General features: G+C 46.4%; 1 protein-coding gene across 1 annotated transcript in view; it reads right to left on the minus strand.

Annotated features, from left to right (window-relative positions):
- FYTTD1 (forty-two-three domain containing 1) overlaps positions 1–20956 on the minus strand; it is a 72807-nt gene that overhangs the window by 20022 nt on the left and 31829 nt on the right. Inside the window, exons 3-5 of the mRNA XM_082252508.1 lie at positions 16680–16798; positions 7255–7349; positions 5330–5423 (exon numbers count right to left, since the gene is read on the minus strand). Coding sequence (XP_082108634.1) covers positions 5330–5423; positions 7255–7349; positions 16680–16798 — 308 coding nt within the window. The remainder of the gene's footprint in view (positions 1–5329; positions 5424–7254; positions 7350–16679; positions 16799–20956) is intronic.

Raw genomic sequence — 20956 nt, forward strand, 5'->3', positions numbered from 1 at the left:
ACCAGCGCCTCTGATGCTGCATTAGTCGCATCTTCCAAAAGTAAGGTTTCCCGCACTGATACAATCAGTGTATCTACTAGTGGCTTTTCATTGTGCGGCTAGAGGAACAGAGGAATCAATGATTCTCACTATCTGAGCACGCGGGGTGCGTGGACGCAGACCCCGAAGGGTAACTGGCATCCACGGTGGTCAATTCAGACCCTGTATCTGAAGAGACAGAGGAAGCAGGTGAAGGTGGGGGGTGCTTTTTGCTAGCCCGTTTTCCCCAGACCAAATCCACTTTGGACACCAAGGACTTCAGGCCCTGCATCCTCAGAGTGGATCAGGTGGTGAAACATGTTTCAGTGACTTCATGTATGGAGAGGGAAATCTGCACCACAAGTGTAAAAACACACTTGTAAGGGACACCCCACCGCGCTGTCTGCACAACAAGGCCCAGCACAGCACTACCGCTGAACAGCAGCGAGAGGGAGCCCCAGGCACTCACCACCACCGGTTAGCTCACAGTAAGCTCCTGCAGAGCGAACGGCAATCAGTAAAAGGCATGTCTGCTATTAGCACTAGAGGCCGAGGACTTCCCACCCCCGAATCACCTCCCATCTGAGCTCCAAAAACATGGCCAAGGCTCTTTTTTTTTTTTTTTTTAATGAGAAACTATAGGAAAATGGCCGCCGAGGCTACACAAATATGGCCACTAACCAGGCTACAAGAAAATGTCTGCTCCCGGGGGTCCCAAGGCTGTAAAAATGGTCCCAACAGGGAGGGGGGCCCAGACAGGCGTCCCCACCAGACCCGTCCTCCTCAAGAAGCAATCGTTTTGGGCGCCACCCCTCCAGTGCTGCACTCCAATTCACCTCAGAGGGGGGGTGGATGAGCAGATGGGGGACACAGGCAACATAGACCACCGAGCTGGGTGGAGGGGAGACACGATTGGGAAGGAAGGGAACCAGGGGGTCCGACCATCCCAGGGAGAGGTTCATCACATACACCACAAAATCCCGCCAGGGGTAGAGGGGGGACAGCCATTTGCCACACCAGGAACAGGGTGGGCACCGCTCCGGACAGGACACCGCTCCATCGTAACGTGGGTGTTGTCGGCCAGGAGGAATGCTGTGACTCGGGCCGAAGCCAGTTCGTAATGCACACTCGCGAGACGTTTAACTCGCAGGCCAGCCCCCGTCCAGTGGGGCTATGTCGCAGCCGCCCTAGCGCAGAGCTGCGGTCTGCACGCGCTCACTGGTCGGACTAGAGGGACCCTAAGGATCTAGATTATTCAGTTCGTCGCCCAGTCCGGCAGTAGATTCTTACAGGAACAAAGTAATGAAAGGAAAAAAATTCCATTCAAAAAGAAAAATATAGCAAGGACCAGAGATCCCAGCAAGGAACTAGGTCCTTACTCCTAACTAGGCAGAAAAAAATGAATACCTATAGCAGGAAGTGGGAGTATACCCCCAGGGACTGCCCCATAGGGGTGCTCAAACTGTTCTCTGTCTAGTGTCCTACTCCTGTAGAGGGCAGCATTATCCTACGGTCATGAAGATGAAGAGCTGTGTCCGTCACTGAATGAAAGAGAAAGTGACCTATCTGCACCATGGTGTGAACGAGGCATAAATGTGGTAAGCTGCTTTAGTTACGTTTTTATTTTTTAGTTTTTCGTTTACCTTTTTTTTCACCTGTTGATTCGGCCATTCTGTTATTTTTCAACTTCCTTTAACATACTAAAAGTGTCTCACAAAAGTGGCAGTTAGGGGGTTGAGACAAACTAGCAGAAAAATTGTTAACAGGCCAGGGTCAGTACAGGTGGCAGGCAGAGGCAACACTGCACTGGTGTGGCAGTGATCAGGAACACTGTTGCTAGCTAAACTGGCTCTGGTGACATGGTCACAGGTGTGGCATCGCTCAGGAACACTATTGATGGCTGCAATGGTCTGATGGCAATCATAAACGTGATAATTTCTGAGCGACACTGTTACTGGTGCTGTGGTGACTGAAGACACTGACTGGCTGCACTATTATGGTAACATTTGGACTGGCATGATGGTGATCAAAGACACTGCGACTGGTTGCACTGGTCTGGTGACATTGTACTGCTGTGGTTAGTGATCTATGGCTGGCTGCACTGACATACAGTAATATCAGAGCAGCAAGCCACTGTATAAGATCACTAGCCACGGCAGTACAATGTCAACATAGAAGCACTGCATTGCTTTGGTGAAGTGTGATCAGTCACCGCAATCACATGGTACAGGGCCAAATTTCCTTGGCCCTGTACCCTGATCAGCTGTGTCCAAAGGAGACAGCAATCACTGTGCGCACCGATGCTCTAGAGGGAGCGTACAAGCAGCAAGTACGGGAGGCCACATTTTATATATATATATATATATATACACACACACACACACACACACACACATATACACTGTATATACATACACATACATACACACACATTTTTTTTATTAATGGCTAAACATGAAGCTGTTAATGTTGCAATGTTATTTTCTACATATAAGGTGGAATTGATATTTTTAATACCTGAAATATATATTTTTGGAGTATGTAATACAATAATACAAGATGATCAGAAAGCTCAACTTTCATGGCTGTCTTAAGAGACAGGTGAGCGAGGACAGCAAGCTCAATTATCCAGAGTCCTGGATAAAAGAAGCTAATGTGAGGTAATGCTGAACAAGTTTTGACAATAGATTGCATCCCTATTAACCTCCTTAGCGGTATTCCCGAGTGTGGCTCGGGGTGAAATTTCAGAGCCATTAGTGGTAACCTCGAGCCACACTCGGGGTGAAATTTCAGAGCCATTAGTGGTAACCTCGAGCCACACTCGGGGTACCGCTAGGGAGATTGATGGATCCTGTAAGAGAGGGTACTCACCTTGTACCCGATATCCAGCGATGTATCCCGGCAGTGTGCAGCGGCCAATGCTCTGTGCCCCGTCTTCAGTCTCCTGTGACGTGCCGCTCGCGCACACACACACCAACAGTATATATATATATATATATATATATATATATATATATATATATATACACACACACACACACACATACATACATACACACACACACACACACACACACACATATACATATATATATATATATATATACATATATATACACACACACACACTTATACTCATACCCGAGATGCTATAAAGAAGAACGCACAGTAAAAAAAAAAATATGTAAATAGTTGGTTGGGCTGCTCGTTCTTAAGAATTACTAGCAAAATAATGATACCGCTTTCAGCACCTTAAATCGGAAACAATCATACCACCAGGGAGGTTAAGAGAAATGAAGACAATTTTAAGTGTATATCTAGTTAAAACTTTTTTTTTTTTTTTTTTAGTTTTGGACAAAGTGGCGAAGGGTTATAACTCGGGTTAGATTTTGCTGCAGAAACTCCATAACAGATTTCTCTTCACTTCCTGTTCTGCTGACATGGACAGTAGATTTTCCCTCACTTCCAGACATTTTATTGGAGTCAATTGAGGCATACAGGAATTCATATACAGTCTGGTTACAATGTCGCGTCCTTGGCTCTATCTGGGTCACATTCTGTTTCCCCAGCTTATGATTGGGTTTAACCTATAATTCCTGCTAAATCTTGTTAAGGAGGTTCTTATGCACCCTACCCCTTCCAGTCATGTGGATTTTGTGGGATTGAATTGTCATTTCCCTTATTATTTTCAAGGAGGACTTCTCATTTTTATTAGGTTACGGTTTCCAACCAGGTACAGTGATCTGTCCTGGTTAGTCTCCCACAACGAGATAGTTGTCTGTCCCAACAATCTCTATAGGCATGGAATTCTCATTTTTTGGTTTGTACTGGGTAATGACCTAGGGCCTCCCTGTTTAGAGTGGCAGATGTACTCTGTTCCAAAATCTTCACAGGTTCCTTCTTGGACCTATTTGGACTTTTTTAAATTTTAAAATCATTTTTTTTTTTTTGTTCCATGCGCAGGTGGATTCTTGTGATCAATTTTTGCTTGATCAATGGGTCAATGTTATTCTTCTCCCATAGTGACCTTTTCATCTTAGTCTCGAGCATCAACTTAATTTTTCGTGTTCTTTCTTTAGTCATGTTGCCGGGATCCCCCATCAGCGGGGGGTTAGGCCTCATCTTGTTTCAGGTTTGGATGTTGGTCCTTAGGTAGTCCTCTAGTTCTGCCATTGTTAAGCCTGATATAGGTGTTGCTGTTGCCTACTCCTCAGTTGGACTGAGTTTGGATGTCCTGACAGTATGGCACTCTTCCTTGCCCCTAAGAGGACAATAGGAATTTTGTACTTGCCACCCTTTGCTTCATGTCATTGGTACTGCTTTTCTACAAAACTGAGGTTTGCTGGAAGTGTCTGTGTGTGTATTCTTGGCCTTTTTTTTTGCCAGTTCAATAAAGTTTTCTTTATTTTAATAATCTTACACAAAGACTAGGTTCACATCTGTGCGGGTTGCTCCCACTGTGGGTTCGCACATGTTTCTGCAGCCATAAACACCCACACAGAAAAATTAGCTGGATGCATGCAGGTGACAATCCTAATGGCATGTTGCACGCACTGGAAACTGCACTGCATTTGTTTTTTTTTTTTTTTTTTTTCAAATTCTTTATTTTATTTTAGTGTAGAAAACATAAACAATGTGTAAAGTTCATTATAACACCGGAAAACAAAAAGAGTGTAACATAGTAACCGATAAGATTACCAGCAAGTGCAAGAGACAGTCTCAATATCAAGTTAAACCAGGAAAACATAGTACATGTAAGCTTATCACATTTTAATAATATGACCGAAAGCAGGGTGTCCCGCTAAGCAACCGAGTATTGTACAAGTAAGGTTGGCCCAGTATACAGGCATGTTAAAGCAAAGCTAGAACCACGTGCATGACCAAAGGTCATTCGGTCAGCAGGCATTGCATTTGTAGTTCTCATGCAGGATGCAATTCCAGAAACGACGCAGAGACCTTTTCCCTGTGTTTTCAAATGAATTGGCTACCGTGCCAGAGCAACATGCAGGTCGCAGGGTCCCAATATTTCGAACCTAGCCTAAAGATGTGTACTGTAATTAAGCTATTCTGCGTCATTGTCTGCAATTTGGTAGATTTGAAAACTTAAGTGCTTGTGCATGTCCAAAAAAAAAAATAAAAAAATAAAAAAATAAAAAAAAGGGGTTGCTCCATTATTCTTCCATCATCCCTTCACAGAGATTTTCTATTTCATTCAGCCTTCATTTCTAGTACAGCATCTACAATTATGTTAGACAACACTAGCTGTTGCTTGACAAATATTTAGACTTGGAGGTTTTATGTATGTCATTACCTTTAGGCCTCGCTTCTGGAAATAAGTTGCTTGTCGTTGGTCTCTTTGTTGATTTGTCCTCAGTCCTCTTCTAAAAGACGCTTGAGAATAACTACTGCAGTGTAAAAAAAAAAAAAAAACACAAGATTACTAAGAAATAATCTGAATCCTAAAGCTGATGTTTAATCTGCCTATAATTTGCTTTCTCTGGCTCCTCCTCTCCTCTCCCCCCAATCTTCAACATACTATTATATATAGTATATATTATTTTAGGCCCAGTGACATTAATGGGTCTCTGAGCTTCTTTATGCAAGCAGATTATGGGCCAGCAGAGTGCTGTGTATAGCTTCCTAAAAACTTCCCAGCAGCCTGTAAACAATTTTAGTACAGGAGTGAAGCCTATACAGCTGTGCAAAAAACAGTATGTATGGCCGGAGTTCAAGCTTTATCATCCACTAAGTTTCCATACATACACTAATACATCTGAGGGGACACATTCAGCAAAGATGACAAATTGTCATTTATATAAAGAAGATATGCAAAATGGTCCATGGTATTTGAACCCCCCCTCCTTTTATAGTGTGGTTTTACTGTGAGGTACACCTCCAGGCAAAGTACATGCTGCAAGAACTTTTGGCAAGCATTACTGTGAATTCCTAAATTATTCTGTTTAGAAAGAAATTATGTTAAAGCATATCTATGCTCACAATGTAAAATAATATATTAATTCCCACACTATATTTCAATTATTTCTAGCCTACTTCTTTTAATCGGAACAATCAAGTCTGTAAAAACTTACTTTGTAGAGATCCTCACACAATTATTTCCTTGAATTCTCAACACATTCACTATGCCCTGTGAGTAGGCACTGCTGTGTAACACATTTCACAGAGCCTGCCTTCTGAACTACAGGGAGTGCTGAGATGAGGAGTTTCAGGAGAGAGAGTCAGCATATAAATCCCTGATTGCTGGAAGCAAAGTACACTGTATTGTCAAAAGTAAAAGGAACTCCTTCCTTTGCATGCACATGAACGTTAATGGCATCCCATGGTCTTAGTCTGTAGGGTTCAATATGGGGTTGGCCCACCCTTTGCAGCTAAAAGGTCCTCAAGGATTAGGAGTGTGTGTATGAGAATGTTTGACCATTCTTCTCGAAGCAGTCAGGCACTGATGTTGGACGAGAAGGCCCAGCTCGCAATCTCCGCTCTAATTCACCCCAAAGGTGTTCTATCGGGTTGAGGTCAGGACTCTGCAGGCCAGTCAAGTTCCTTTACCCGAAACTCATTCATCCATGTTTTTATGGACCTTGCATTGTGCACTGGTGTGCAGTCATGTTGGAACAGGAAGAGGCCATCCCCAAACTGTTCCCACAAAGTTGGGAGCATGAAATTATCCAAAATGTCTTGGCATGCTGACTCCTTAAGAGTTCCCTTCACTGGAACTAAGGGGCCAAGCCCAACCCCTGAAAACCGACCCCACACCATAATCCCCCCTCCCCCAAAGTAAGTGAATTTTTGACTGTCACTAGGGTCACCAGAACTGGTATCCCCACTGAAAGATGTCCCTTCCAATCCTGTTCTGGTGACAATCCAAAATTTGGGATTTTCCATCACCCTCAGTTATAATGGTACACCTGACAAATAGGGAGGGTGATTCTCCCTAATAGGCACAGTAAGCAAAAAAAAACAAAAAAAAAAAAAACCCTGTTAGAGTAGAATGGGATTAGAACATCTATCTAAACAAAAAAACGAAAAACGTTTTGCTTTTAGTTATACCTTGGAGTAGAATTAAAAACAAAAAAACATGCTAGTAGCAGCAAGCACTGGTAAAAAAAAATAGAGCCATAGTTAATAAAAAGCAGAAATAAATACTGTATGCAGTGAACAGTCCCCTAAAGGTGGGGGCTGCCTTTACATGAGGTTAAAACACTTACATGTCCAGCTTACCTATGAAAATAGTTTCTCTTCAGAGAAGGTACAAACCCTAGACGTCTTGAAAGATTTGTTCGCCTCCGGAAGGGTGACCATTGACCTTCTGAATTCTTCATAAAATGATGAAAGGCATTATAGTTAGTATACTTTTTTTTTTATTTGAGAATTCAACAACTGTATATTCTTATCCACAAAAGCCCCCTCCCTTCAAATGGTGTTTTGTTCATCCATTTTTGTGGATGGAAAATCGACAGTAACGTATTCCGATCACCATCAGTACAAACCAGTATACATCTATGTCCATTTAGGTACGTGATTACATACATCAGATCAGTATACGTCCGTTTATTAAATAGAATGTGAAAGTCAAGGGCACATTTGATGTACAAGACAAACAGGATCTTCAAAAGTCTCTATTCTCTTTTAACATCTATATAAAGAATACAGATAAAACCTTCACAGAAGGGATGGGAGACCTAGTACAAGGAGCCATTAAAGTGGTTGTAAACCCAGATAACAAAAACTATACTAAACATTGTAGCTTATTCAGCAAAGCAGCACAACTCATTTGTGCAAACTCTGGTAGGTAAACAAACAGCCTGTCATCTGTATTTTTGAATGGGATTTTTGACTTACTGTAATATCCTTTTCTCTTAAAGTGGTTGTAAACCAACTTTGTTGATTTTTACCTATAGGTAAGCCTATATTAAGGCTTGCCTATAGGTGCTATAAATATCTCCTAAACTTGCACCGTTTAGGAGATATTTACAGCGCATGCAGCCGATGCCGTCATCGGCGCATGCGCTCTGAAGGAATGGCCACCCATGACGTTCCTTAAGAGCCCAGTGCCGTTAACAGTGGCGCATGCGCGGGAGTGTTGTAATCGCGCCTCCTGCCAATCATGTCAGCCGTCCTGTCGGCACTGCGAGGGCTTCGTTTTTAGGTAAGTACTTCATAATGTGTAGGTGATCAATCAAACAAAAGGTGAACGTGATCCAAAATTGGAAAACTGAACAAAGGTTCAAAACCAATGATAGTCCACAAAGTCCAAATGATATAATCTTCACCATACAGTGCAATGTGAAAAATGTGGGAAATCAACTTCAAATGAGGTTTCCAGTGATATAAATAGTGATTCCCACCACCGACAGGCTTTTCTTCTTACCAGAGTGAATGAGGTAAGGTGCAGAGTAAAACTCAATGTAGCCAGTTGGGGAGGAGGAAAACTTCCACTACAATTCCACCCTGTGAGATGACGCAAATTGGCCTCTTACCAGATAGTATATGTCAAAAGGCAGGAAAAATCTCCTGAATTGATGTCCCCTCTGTTAATGTAGAAAACAGGGGAGTGGTTTCCCGTCATCCCCTGCGGACACCGGAAGTGTTCAATGATCCAAGAGCTTCTTAAGGGCGGATGTGGCGGCGCGCATGTCCCTCCTATCTCAGCAGAAGCCTTGTCAGAGGAAACGCGTCGCGCCGCCACATACGTCGCCTATTGCCTGATCTGCAGCCGGGCATAGGCATACTAAGGATACTCTCGCTGTTTCCCCGCATACCACATGTAAGTGTATTACCTTTTTTTCAATAAACATCCTGGGGGTATTACACTATTGTCTGCTCCTTATTCCTCACATGGTATCCCGGGGAGTGCAATAAGACAGCGGACTTGCAGCGGAGGTGACTACAGACATCCGATTAACAGAGGGGACATCCATTCAGGAGATTTTTCCTGCGTTTTGACATATACCATCTGTTAAGAGGCCAATTTGCGTCATCTCACAGGGTAGAATTGTAGTGGAAGTTTTCCTCCTCCCCAACTGGCTACATTGAGTTTTACTCTGCACCTTACCTCATTCACTCTGGTAAGAAGGAAAGCCGGTCGGTGGTGGGAATCACTATTTATATCACTGGAAACCTCATTTGAAGTTGATTTCCCACATTTTTCACATTGCACTGTATGGTGAAGATTATATCATTTGGACTTTGTGGACTATTATTGGTTTTGAACCTTTGTTCAGTTTTCCAATTTTGGATCACGTTCACCTTTTGTTTGATTGATCACCAACACTTTTTTGTGAATTTTCACTGTAAATTTATTGTGATTTGCATATGTGTTATTATGGCAATTCATTTTAGCACTCTTGTTTAGGGCACCTATTTTTTCAACAATTATTTTCACTAGGTTTAGTTCAGGTAGCAGCCTTACCCCTATCAGCGCACCCACATTTATACAAGTACTTCATAATGAGCTAGTATGGGATGCATTCTAGCTCATTATGCCTTTGTCTTTACAGGTTTTTTTTTTTTTTCCACATTTGTTTCAGCGGGTTTACTTCTTTAAGTTCATTGACGGACGAGGTTCCTGATGGATACCAGTAGGGTTATGCTGCCCCTACAGGAATAGGACACTAGGTAGAAAAAAAGTTCTAGCTATGCCTATGGGCAGTCCCAGAGGGTACACCCTCTCTCTTCCTGCATAGAATGTCAGTTTTGTAACAAAGCAGTGTCAGAGGGGTGGGTACTGCGTCCGACAATGAACTTAAGAGAAACGGATTTTACGGTAAGTCAAAAATCCAGTTTTCTCTATTGTTCATTTTAGGATGCAGTTCCTGAGGCATACCAATAGGGACGTCCCAAAGCAGTGCCATAAAATGAGGGATGGGAACAGCAGAAAAAAAAACAAGTCCCCAAGGATAAACAGAGCCAACCAGGCAACATAGGACTCATCAGAACACGATGAGGCCGGCCTGAAACAAACAGTTAACACCCTCAAGGAAATCCAAAAAGCCCTCCAAACCGCAGCCTGCAAAACTTTACGGCCAAAAGAAGCATCTGCAGATGCCAGCACATCCACCATATAAAATTTGGTAAAGGTGTGAACAGACGACCAGGTAGCCGCCTTGCAACCTGAAGCACAGATGCCTGTATGGCGAAAAGACCAGGAAGCACCAAGCGCCCGAGTCGAATGCACAAACAGGGAAAGGTAGAACCTGACCCTTAACTGAATAAGCCTGCACCACCATCTGTCTGATCCATCTGGAAATAGTCGCAGCAGACGCAGGCAGCCCATTTCTTGGGCCATCCGTGAGTACAGAGAGCAATTCTAACTTACGAAAAGACTGAGTAGTCGCCAAGTACACATTGATTGCCCAAACTATATCCAGAGTATGCAGTGCATGTTCCATAGAATATTTGTATTACCATCTTTGTGTCCTAAGCTCAATGTCCTCGTTCAAGTGAACACTAGAACCCACCTTCGGAAGGAAGGACGGATCCGGACAAAGTACCACTTGTCTCCTTGAACCAACATATAGGGAGAACAACAGGACAATGTCGCCTGTGCAGACACCCTGCGCGCAGAAGAGAGATAGCCGCCAAGAAGGCCACCTGTGATAAGGTAGGCATGGGAAACCCCCGAATACTTGCAAAAGGAGGTATTTGAAGAACCGACTGCACCAAATTAAGGTCTCCAGTTGGTGATGGAGGTCGCACCGGAGGTACCAAGTATCGCACCCCCTGGAAGAAGTTACGCAATAGGGAACAGGTGGCCAACGGCCTTTGGAAGAAAATTGCCAAAGACAAAACCCTGAATCTTGATAGTACTCAAGGCCAACTTTTGATCAACTCCCCGTTGAAGGAAAGCCAAGATCCACGCCACCGAGTAAGAGCGAGGGGGAGCCCAGAGACTCACACCACGCAATATACAACTTTCTCGTACGATGATGAATCATCCTAGAAGTCGCTTTCCTCACTTTAAGCAGAGTGGGAACCACTGAAGCAAACAATCCCCTGCCCTTCAGCAGCACTTGGCTTTCAACAGTCAAGCTGACAAAGCCAGCGACTGTAAAGCAGGATGGAAGATTGGCCCTGGAGACAATAGATCCTCCCTGAGAGGAAGTCTCCAAGGAGCGTCTGTGACTAGCCTGACCAGGTCGCCATACCAAGCTCGGCGAGGCCAGTCCAGAGCCACGAGAATGACCGGAATCCCTTCTGCCTTGATCCTGCGAAGAAATCTTGGCAGCAACTTGAGAGGAGGAAAGGCAGACAGCAGCTGATCCTGACCCCATGGTGCCACCAGTGCATCTGTCAGAGGGTCCCAGAAGCAGGCCACAAACCTCTGCATTATCCTGTTTATGCGACCCCAACAGATCCACGTCTGGAGTGCCCCAACGAAGGCACAACTGCTGGAACACCCCCAGATGTAGGGACCATTTCCCTGCATCCAAGGCCTGTCGACTGAGGTAATCCGCCTGCCAATTTTCCACACCTGGAATGTGAACAGCAGAGAGAGCTGGAACATGGCGCTCTGCCCAACGAAGAATGCCTGTCACTTCAAAGGCCGCAAGGACACCCTTGGTGAATGACATAAGCCACGGTCGTGGCATAGTCCGATTGAATGCGCACTGGACAGCGTCAGGTGCCCGGTCCAGTGAACTAGGCAAGTCGGATCGCTTTTAGTTTCAGGACATCGATCGGTAACCTGGATTCCTCCAGGGACCATACTCCCTGAGCAGAGAACCTGCCGAGGACTCCTTCCCATCCGGACAGGCTTGCATTCGTGGTGACAATTGTCCAGTATAAGCGGAGGAAGGATTTCCTGCTTGGGCATAGGGGACCGAAGCCACCAGATCATGGACTCCCTGGTTACCTGGCTCAGCTGGATCAGAATGTCCAGAGAGATTGAATTCTAGTCCCATGTGAGAAGCATTGCCTTCTGGAGGAAGGATTGAGCAAAAGGGACCGCCTCGAAAGACGACACCATCAGTCCCAGAACTTGCATGCAGGTTCGAAAGGATGACCATGTGCTGGACAGCAACTGGTGAACCACAGTCTGAAGTTTCAAGAGTTTCTTTGGAGGGAGAAACACCCTGGCTGGGGACGAGTCCAAAGTCAGGCCCAGATAGTCCAGTCTCATAAAAGGGACAACTTCTGAAGGTTCAGAACCCAACCAAACTTCTCCAGAGTTCTCAAGGTGACTTCCAAATTCGTTGTCAGCACTGTAGGGGACTCCGCACGGAAAAGCAGATCGGCCAGTAACCCAGGACCGATACACCCCGCTGTCGCAACAGCACCAGGACCGGAGCCAACACCTTTGTGAGGACCCAAGGAGCAGAGGCGAGACCAAAGGGTAACGCCACCAACCAATAGTGATCCTCTCCCACGACAAAAACTGAGAACCCGTTGGTGTCCTGCACATAACGGGATGTAAAGGTAGGCATCTTTGATGTCTATGGACACCAGGAATCCCCCTCATGTAGGGAAGCCACCATCCTGCAAACCGATACCATCTTGAATTTTTGATTCGCACGGAACCATCCAGGGCCATTAGGTACAGCCTTGTTGAGCCAGATCCTGTTCTGCCCCATAGAGCGCCAGCAAGCGATTCGGGGACAGCCGTACATTGGAGGGGAAAACCTTACAGGAGAAACGGATCGAAACTCGATCTTGCAACTGAACCGCATGACCTCCTGAACCTAGCTGTCTGGGATCCGGGCCAGCAGCAGGTCCGAGAACCGGCAAAGACGTCCCCCCAACCCCTTATACGGGTGAGGACACACCTTCAGGCTGAGTAGGCCTTGTCCGCAGGCCTGGAAAAAAAAACGGACCTTTTGTTTGCCAGGCAAGGGTCACTTAGAGCCACCTGTGGAAGTTTTGAAGGACTTCGCCCCATCGACTGTCCCCGAGGGATGAAGAAACTGTTTGTGAGCCGAAAAGGAGGGATCCCATCTGCGACGAGGGCCCTTACCCCTGTTAGCCTGGGGAAGACAAGTACTCATCCCCCGTGAGACCCTTATTTAATGTCATCCAGGGCTGCCCCAAACAGGCAATCCCCCTGAAAAGGGAGACCCGTTAAGGCCTTCTTAGAAGTTTGATCCGCAGACCAACACTTCAGCCAAGTATACGCAGGATAACCACTGCCGAAACCGGCAGGTGACCCAATAAAGGAGCCGTGTCCAGCGTGGCATCGCAAACAAATTGCAGCCCCTGCACCAGCTCCCCCAAGGCAGGAGGGAACTCCGCCCATCAGAGTCTGCGTGGCAAGGGCAATCTTAAACACTGTTCTTAGTGCAGACCCCGCCAGGGAGTACAGATCGCGAGCCTCAGCCTCTGCCATCCTATCCCCCAGGTCCTTAAAGGACAGGAATTCCTCAACTGGAATAACGGTAGCCTTATTCAGCCTGGAGACCGGTGGATCCATCTCAGGTGGTACCGTCCACTTCTTTACCAGAGACTCCTCAAAAGGGTAATGTCTAGAAGCTGCTTAAGACACCCCAGGGGAACGTCCCGGACAGTCCCATTCTTTTATGAGCATACTAGCAAAAAAAGCTGTGAAGAGAAAATCATTTCTGCTCCGGATGGCATGCGAGTGCCAAACGCAACCTGCGCCTAGGCGCAGCCGCCGCTGTGTCCTCCAAATTCCAGGGTGCTACACACAGAAACAACCAGTGCATCCACCAGCGCCTGTATCTTGCGTGGCAGGGGAGGTAGGAATGTCATCCTCATTATCCGAGGAGGCAGGGCGTGAGGTAACAGACCCAGCAGGGAGAACCACGTCTGCGGCGGCTGAGCCAGACTCAGAGGCCGAGACATCGGATGAGTTAGGTGTAGGTGGAGATCGCCTTCTTAAGGCCACCTCCACCCGGGACACAATGCTTCCAGAACCGCCAAAATTGCATTGGTGGACATTTGAAATCCTGAAGGCCCTGTGGCCTCCGTGAGGGGGGTCAGGTGGGGAAACAGTCTGCAGGGTCCATACTGCACCAGAACAACCCCACAGCAAAATTTGAAAAATTACAAAAATTAACTTTTTTGCAAAAAAAAAACAAAAAAAAACGGTCCCACTGTGCTAAGCGCCCCCTAAAGATCAGGTACGTACTGAAGACAGAGAGAGAAACCCCCAGAACTCACTGTCCCAATATGCATCAGCCAGTCTCAGAACGTCTGCATGTGTAACAGCAGTTCTCCCAAAAGGGAGTGAGCATTGAAACTGCCCAGGGTGAAGGGAGGGGCTCCATCCCCCGGAAAACACCTCCAGGCACTCCCACCTAGATTCCCAACAGAGAATCCACCACAAAACGGCCGAAAACGGGTGTACCAAGATGGCTGCCGTCATTGTAGCAGACGAGGTTACAAGAAAATGGCGGCCCCCCACGCGGCAAACGAGGACCCACAGGGGGACCCTCCAGCCCGACCAACCGAGGCGCCCCCCGCACGATCGGCCGAGCACCGCCAACGGCGAACCCCCAGACCCCCCATGCGGCCTGAAAACGTGATCCCAAACTCAGGTAGGCCCAAACAGTCCCCTGCGTGAGGGGTGGAGGGGGGAGTGTTGCACAACAGAACAGAGGGGAACCCAGGAATGTGAGGGTCCGACCATCCCAGGGAGGGGCCCGTGTCCACCCCAAAATTCGCCAGGGAAGAGGGGAGAACATTTACTTTACGTACTAGGAAAACAGGCGGGCACCATCTCCTGACAGGACCCCCTCTCCGCCGAAGTGGGGGGCTGTCGGCCAAATAGGAACGTTGCGACACAGGCCTAGACGCTGTCGTGTGGGACCTTGTGAGACGTTTAACTCGCTGGGCCAGTCACCGTCCAGTGGGACTATGTCGCGGCTGACCCAGCACGGAGCTAAGGTCTGCGCGCGATAGCTGGCCAGCTGGATCTATATATGCAGCCCGTCGCCCAGATCTGGCATAGTTGCTTGTAGATCTCACAGGAAAAAAACCCAGAGAAAAAAATAGCCAATAAAATCTATATTAAAAAAAAAAAAAAACACTTTTATGCAAGGACCAAAGATCCTAGCAAGGAACTAGGTCCTTACTGCTGACTAGGCAGATTAAAACTGACATCCTATGCAGGAAAAGAGAGGGTGTACCCTCTATTTTCTGCCTAGTGTCCTACTCCTGTGGCAGTATAACCCTACTGATATGGATCAGGAACTGCGTCCGTCAATGAACGATAGAGATAAAATCTGGACATCTGAGAGAGAAAAAAAAACAAAGAAGTGTTGCCACATCCCCTCTACTTTGCTTGACAGACATGCAGAGAAGACTCATGCATGATCGTGAGTGAAACAGGCGTGGCTCCTGCAGTCTCAGCTTGACAGAGCTCAGAGCTGGGAGTGTCTGTAACGGCACTTTAGTCCTGCTCAGCACTTCTGGATCATGACCATCAGCCCTGGTTCACTCATCAGCGATGCGATTCAGCATGCACTTTGAGCTGCAGTTTCCAAAGCTCTCTTCACAAGCTAAGTGAGCAAAAATGCAAGAAAATCCGATCAAAGTCACACTCCCTAATCTAGCTGAACGCCCTTATATAGTTGTCAACATTCCCAAAATTCCAGGCACATTCATAGACTTTTGACAGCTGTCCCAATCAGATCTTCTCCCACATTGAGTTTAGGAAATGAAGATCTGTCACGAACAGCTCAGCCGCTGTAATTATAATGCACTGGGTGTGTAAAGCTGGGAGGGGAGTGCAGTGAAATTACAACTCCGCTTCCCAAACTCTGGGCTGTCGGATCTGGATGCCCACGGATCTGGACTCATTCAGAGGGCTGGGACAGTAAAAATAGTAAGAAATAATGGAGGTACAAGTTATGCTCTTTTCATGTTTATTGCATAAACTGTCAAATGATGCATGTCTTATCATTGCTGAACATGGGGTTTACAACCGCTTTAAGGTGTTCTGCAGTGCAAATAGTGCAGCTACGCTATTCACTATCCAGTGAAAGTATGGAAGGAGAACTTAAATTGAAAGACAACAGGCAGCAGGGAAAGATCAAGCCCCTCCCCTGCAAGGCAAAGCTGTGTAAATCTCAGGACAGCATTGATCGATATACAAATCCTTTGGCAGGTATTGAATAGTATTCATGTATGTATCTTTTTTTGCATTTAGCTATTGGCCTGGAGTTCAGCTTCAAATCTACCCATCATTTGAGTAATATGTGCAATGCTATTGCCATTTTGCTTCTAAAAATGTGAGTTGCCTGACGATTTCAATACTTTCGAGTTACAGACTGTACCAGCATGCAGCAAATTAAACTAGAATTCCTTGTCTCCCTATTTCTTCCAGGTCAGTAAGGCCGGAGCGAAATACTTTCCTTTTAGACAGTGTCCCGTCCCCGCCGGGAGAAGACAGTGAACATCGTGAACAGTTATAGTAGCTGCATGCGATAATCTTAAGTGAACCCGGCAGGCTGGTTGTACCAAAGTTGATCGATCAATTCGGTACATTCACTCAGTCTGCCGACTAACGGTTTGAATTTCGGCTGTTTTCTTCTGAACCAGTCAGAGATTCAAACCGTGTATGGCCGCCCTAACTCAAAAGTAAAGAAACCAAAGCATTTGAATGGCAGCCAAGCAACTAACATTTTAGGAAGGAACTTGACCACACTGCTCTATGCAGAAGAGACAAAAATCAGGCAGAAACTGCTTACCCTCAGGCTAAGTGGAGGTCTGTTTAGCGGGCTGACACCTTTCCATGAATTCATTTTCCGTAATGCTAAGCCTGTTTTAACCCCAAACGTGCCATTTTTCCTTCCCTGTACTCGGTTGCCTGAACAAATAAAAAAATTAAAATGTTCCAGTTAGGTTATACATCTATTTATAAAAACTACAATATAACCATACCCACACAAAGTTGGGAATCACAGGGATAGTAGTGCATATACATCGAGGAGGATTAAGTGACAGTGCAGACAAGGCATTAGGGTCCTTTCACACAGGGCAGACTCCAATGGCGATCAATTTGCTCAGTGGGGGATCTGTCTATTGAGCGGATGACAGGTCCGGGTCCATTCTGCTGAGGCAGAGCGGACATGGACACAGCCTGCTCTCCTCTATGGGCAGTCGGAAGTAAATGGTCAGGTTGTCTGTTTACAACCAACTCCCTCCAATCTGCTCTGCCCAGAAGGAGGAGAATTGATTCCCCTTTCATTTGTTTTTTTGAGGATCGGATTGGAGGTAGGCGAGTGTAAACGGACCTTCTGTTCCTTTTATACCCATCGCTTCATAAAGGGAGAGTAGAGGTTTCCATTGGGTCTGGCTGAAAAACGGAAAGGCAGACCTGATCGGAACGTTAGTTTGAAAAGGGGTCTAACTCTGGTAATCCCACAGCTGCTCACCTGTACCGTTTTACTGCTAAATCAGTCAGACTAGATAATCTTATGTCATATTGAACAATGTTTTTTTTTTTCTTTGCATGCTAGGTTACTAAATTTATGAATAATTCTCACATCGAAAACCAATAGGTTAATAAAGTTACGAAACTTGTCATATGACAGACAACTTCGGAGTGATGTAATGTACTCTTGTTTCCGAGCATGCGTGGTCTTGGTCACATTTTTTTCCCATAGTACTACACCAATTACACAAAAAACGGTTGTTCTTTTATCATGCAAAAAAAAAAAAAACTATTTTTTAATTACCGTAAAAAATTATTTTCTCTTAAGTTCATTGACGGACACAGTTCTCTGATCCATATCAGTAGTAGGGTTATACTGCCCCCTACAGGAATAAGACACTAGGCCGAAAAAAAAGTTCTGGCTACGCCTATGGGCAGTCCCTGAGGGTACACCCTCTCACTTCCTGCATAGGATGTCAGTTTTGTATCAAAGCAGTGTCAGAAAGTAACACCAGCCCAACTCAAAATAGAGGGCTGGGTACTGTGTCCGTCAATGAAATTAAGAGAGAAGGATTTTACGGTAAGTCAAAAATCCAGTTTTCTTTATCGTACATTGACGGACACAGCTCCTGATTTATATCAGTAGGAACGTCCCAAAGCAGTGCCATAAAGTTCCAAAGGCTAAACATAGCCAACAAGGCAACATCGCACTTATCAGAAAAACAAGATGAGGCCCACCTGAAACAAACAGATAACACCCTCAAGGAAGGCTGAGGCCCACCTGAAACAAACAGAAAACACCCTCAAGGAAGGCCAAAAAACTTCCTAAAAAGCAGCCTGCAAAACTTTGCGGCCAAAAGAGGCATCAGCAGATGCTAGCACATCCACCTTATAAAATTTGGTAAATGTGTGACAACAGATGACTGAGTAGCCGCCTTGCAAACATGGACCACAGATGGCTGATGGCGAAAAGCCCAGGACGCGCTAAACACCCGAGTAGAATGCGCCTTTACAGGGAAAGGTGGAACCTGACCCTTAATTGAATAAGCCTGCACAGCGGTCTGTCTGATCCATGTGGAAATAGTTGCAGCAGACGCAGGCAGCCCTTCCTTTGGACCATCCATGAGTACAAAGAGCAAATTTGACTTTCAAAAAGACTCAGGAGTCGCCAAGTACACCCTGATTGCCCGAACCACATCCAAAGAAAGCAGTGCGAATTCCTTAGGATATTTTGGCTTAGGACACAAAGAAGGTAACACGATGTCCTCATTTAAGTGAAAACTGGAAACCACCTTCGGAAGGAAGGACGGATCCAGACGAAGTACCACTTTATCCCTGTGAACCACCAGATAGGGAGGACAGGACAACGCCACCAGTTCAGACATCCTGCGCGCAGAAGTAATAGCCACCAAGAAGGCCACCTTCTGGGATAAGGTAAGCAGGGGAATCTCCTGATACTTTCAAAAGGAGGTTTCTGAAGAACCGACAGCACCAAATTAAGGTCCCAAGGTGGCAACGGAGGGAATGGGTGGCCAACAGCCTATGGAAAAAAATTGCCATGGCCAAAACTTGACCCTTGATAGTACTCAAGGCCAACTTTTGATCAACTTCCCATTGAAGGAAAGCCAATATCCAAGCCACCGAGTAAGAGCGAGGGAGAGCCCCAGAGACTCGCCACACAATAGACGTACGATAAATCTTCCTAGAAGTCGCTTTCCTCACTTTAGGCAGAGTGGGAATCACTGAAGCAGACAATGCCCTGTCCTTCAGCACCTGGCTTTCAACAGCCAAGCCGTCAAAGCCAGCGAACGTAAAGCAATGGAAGATTGGCCCTTGACAGTAAGTCTCCAAGGAGTGTCTGCAACTAGTTTGACCAGGTCGGCGTACCAAGCTCGGCGAGGCCAGTCTGGAACCACAAAAATTACAGGAATCCCTTCTGCCTCGATCCTGTGAAGGAGTCTTGGCAGCAACTTGAGAGGGGGAAAGGCATAAATCAGCTGATACTGACCCCACAGGGCCACTAGCTCATCTGCGGTGTCTGCCAGAGGATCCCAGGAGTGGGCCTCTTTTCTGTTGACCCGAGATGCCAACAGATCTACATCTGGAGTGCCCCAACGAAGGCACAACTGCTGGAACACCTCCGGGTGGAGGGACCATTCCCTTGCATCCAAGGATTGTGGACTGAGGTAATCCGCCTGCCAATTTTCCACTCCTGGAATGTGAACAGCGGAGAGAGCTGGAACAAAAGCATTCCGGCCAACGAAGGATGCCTGCCACTTCCAAGGCTGCAAGGACACTTCTGGTGCTCCCTTGGTGATTGACATAAGCCACGGTCCTGGCATTGTCCGATTAAATGGGCACTAGGCAAACCTGCAGGCACCTGGTCCAGTGGACTAGGCAAAGCTGGATTGCTCCCAGCTCCAGAACATTGATCAGTAACCTGGATTCCTCCAGGGACCAGACTCCCTTAGCAGATAACCTGCCGAGAACCTCAACCCCCCCCCCCCCCCCTCCACACACCCAGACAGACTTGCATCTGTGGTGACAATTGTACAATATATAGGGAGGAAGGATTTACCTTGCTTGAGCATCGGGAACCAAAGCCACCAGATCAGGGACTCCCTGGTCACGTGGTTCAGCTGGATCTGAATGTTCAGGGAATTTGGATTCTTGTGCCATTTGAGAAGGATTTACTTCTGGAAGATCCTCGTGAACGAAGGGGACCGCCTCGAAGGATGACACCATCAGTCCCAAAACTCTCATACAGGTCCAAAGGGATGACCATTTGCTGGACAGCAACAGCTGAACCACAGTCTGGAGTTTTTCCGTAGGAAGAAATACACTGGCTGAGGACGAGTCCAAAGTCAGGCCCAGGTAGTCCAGTCTCATGGAAGGGACCAAGGACGACTTCTGAAGGTTCAGAATCCACCTGAACTCCTTTAAGTTCTCATGGTGATTTCCAAATTTGTTTCCAGCACCGTAGGAGACTCCGCACGGAGAAGCAGATTGTCCAGGTAACCCAGGACCCATATGCCCTGCTGCAACAGCACCAGAATCGGAGGCAACACCTTTGTGAAAACCCGAGGAGCAGAGGCGAGACCAAAGGGCAACGCCACAAACTGATCGTGATCCTCTCCTACTGCAAAACGGAGAAACTGTTGGTGTCCTGCACAGATTGGGATGTGAAGGTAGGCATCTTTGATATCTATGGAGGCCAGGAAATCCCCCTGATGTAGGGAGGCCACCCCCGTGCGAACTGATTCCATCTTGAATTTTTGAACTGGCACAAAGTAAGTTTTCAGGTCCAGGATTGGACGCACCATGCCTTCCTTCCTGGGAACCCTGAACAGATTTGAAAAAAAGCCTTGAAAACGTTCCAGAACTATTACCCTCTGTTGAACCAGGTCCTGAACTGCCCCAGACAGCGCCAGCAAGCGATCTGGGGACAGTCGCACATTGGAAGGGAAAAAACCTTACCAAAGGTAAAGATCGAAACTCAATCTTGTAACCGGACCGTATGACCTCTTGAACCCATTTGTCTGGTATCCGGGATAGCCAAAGGTCCGGGAACAGGCAAAGACGTCACCCCCC

This window comes from Pelophylax lessonae (assembly GCF_965119305.1).
Source record: "Pelophylax lessonae genome assembly, chromosome: 3".
In the NCBI taxonomy this organism is placed as follows: Eukaryota; Metazoa; Chordata; class Amphibia; order Anura; family Ranidae; genus Pelophylax; species Pelophylax lessonae.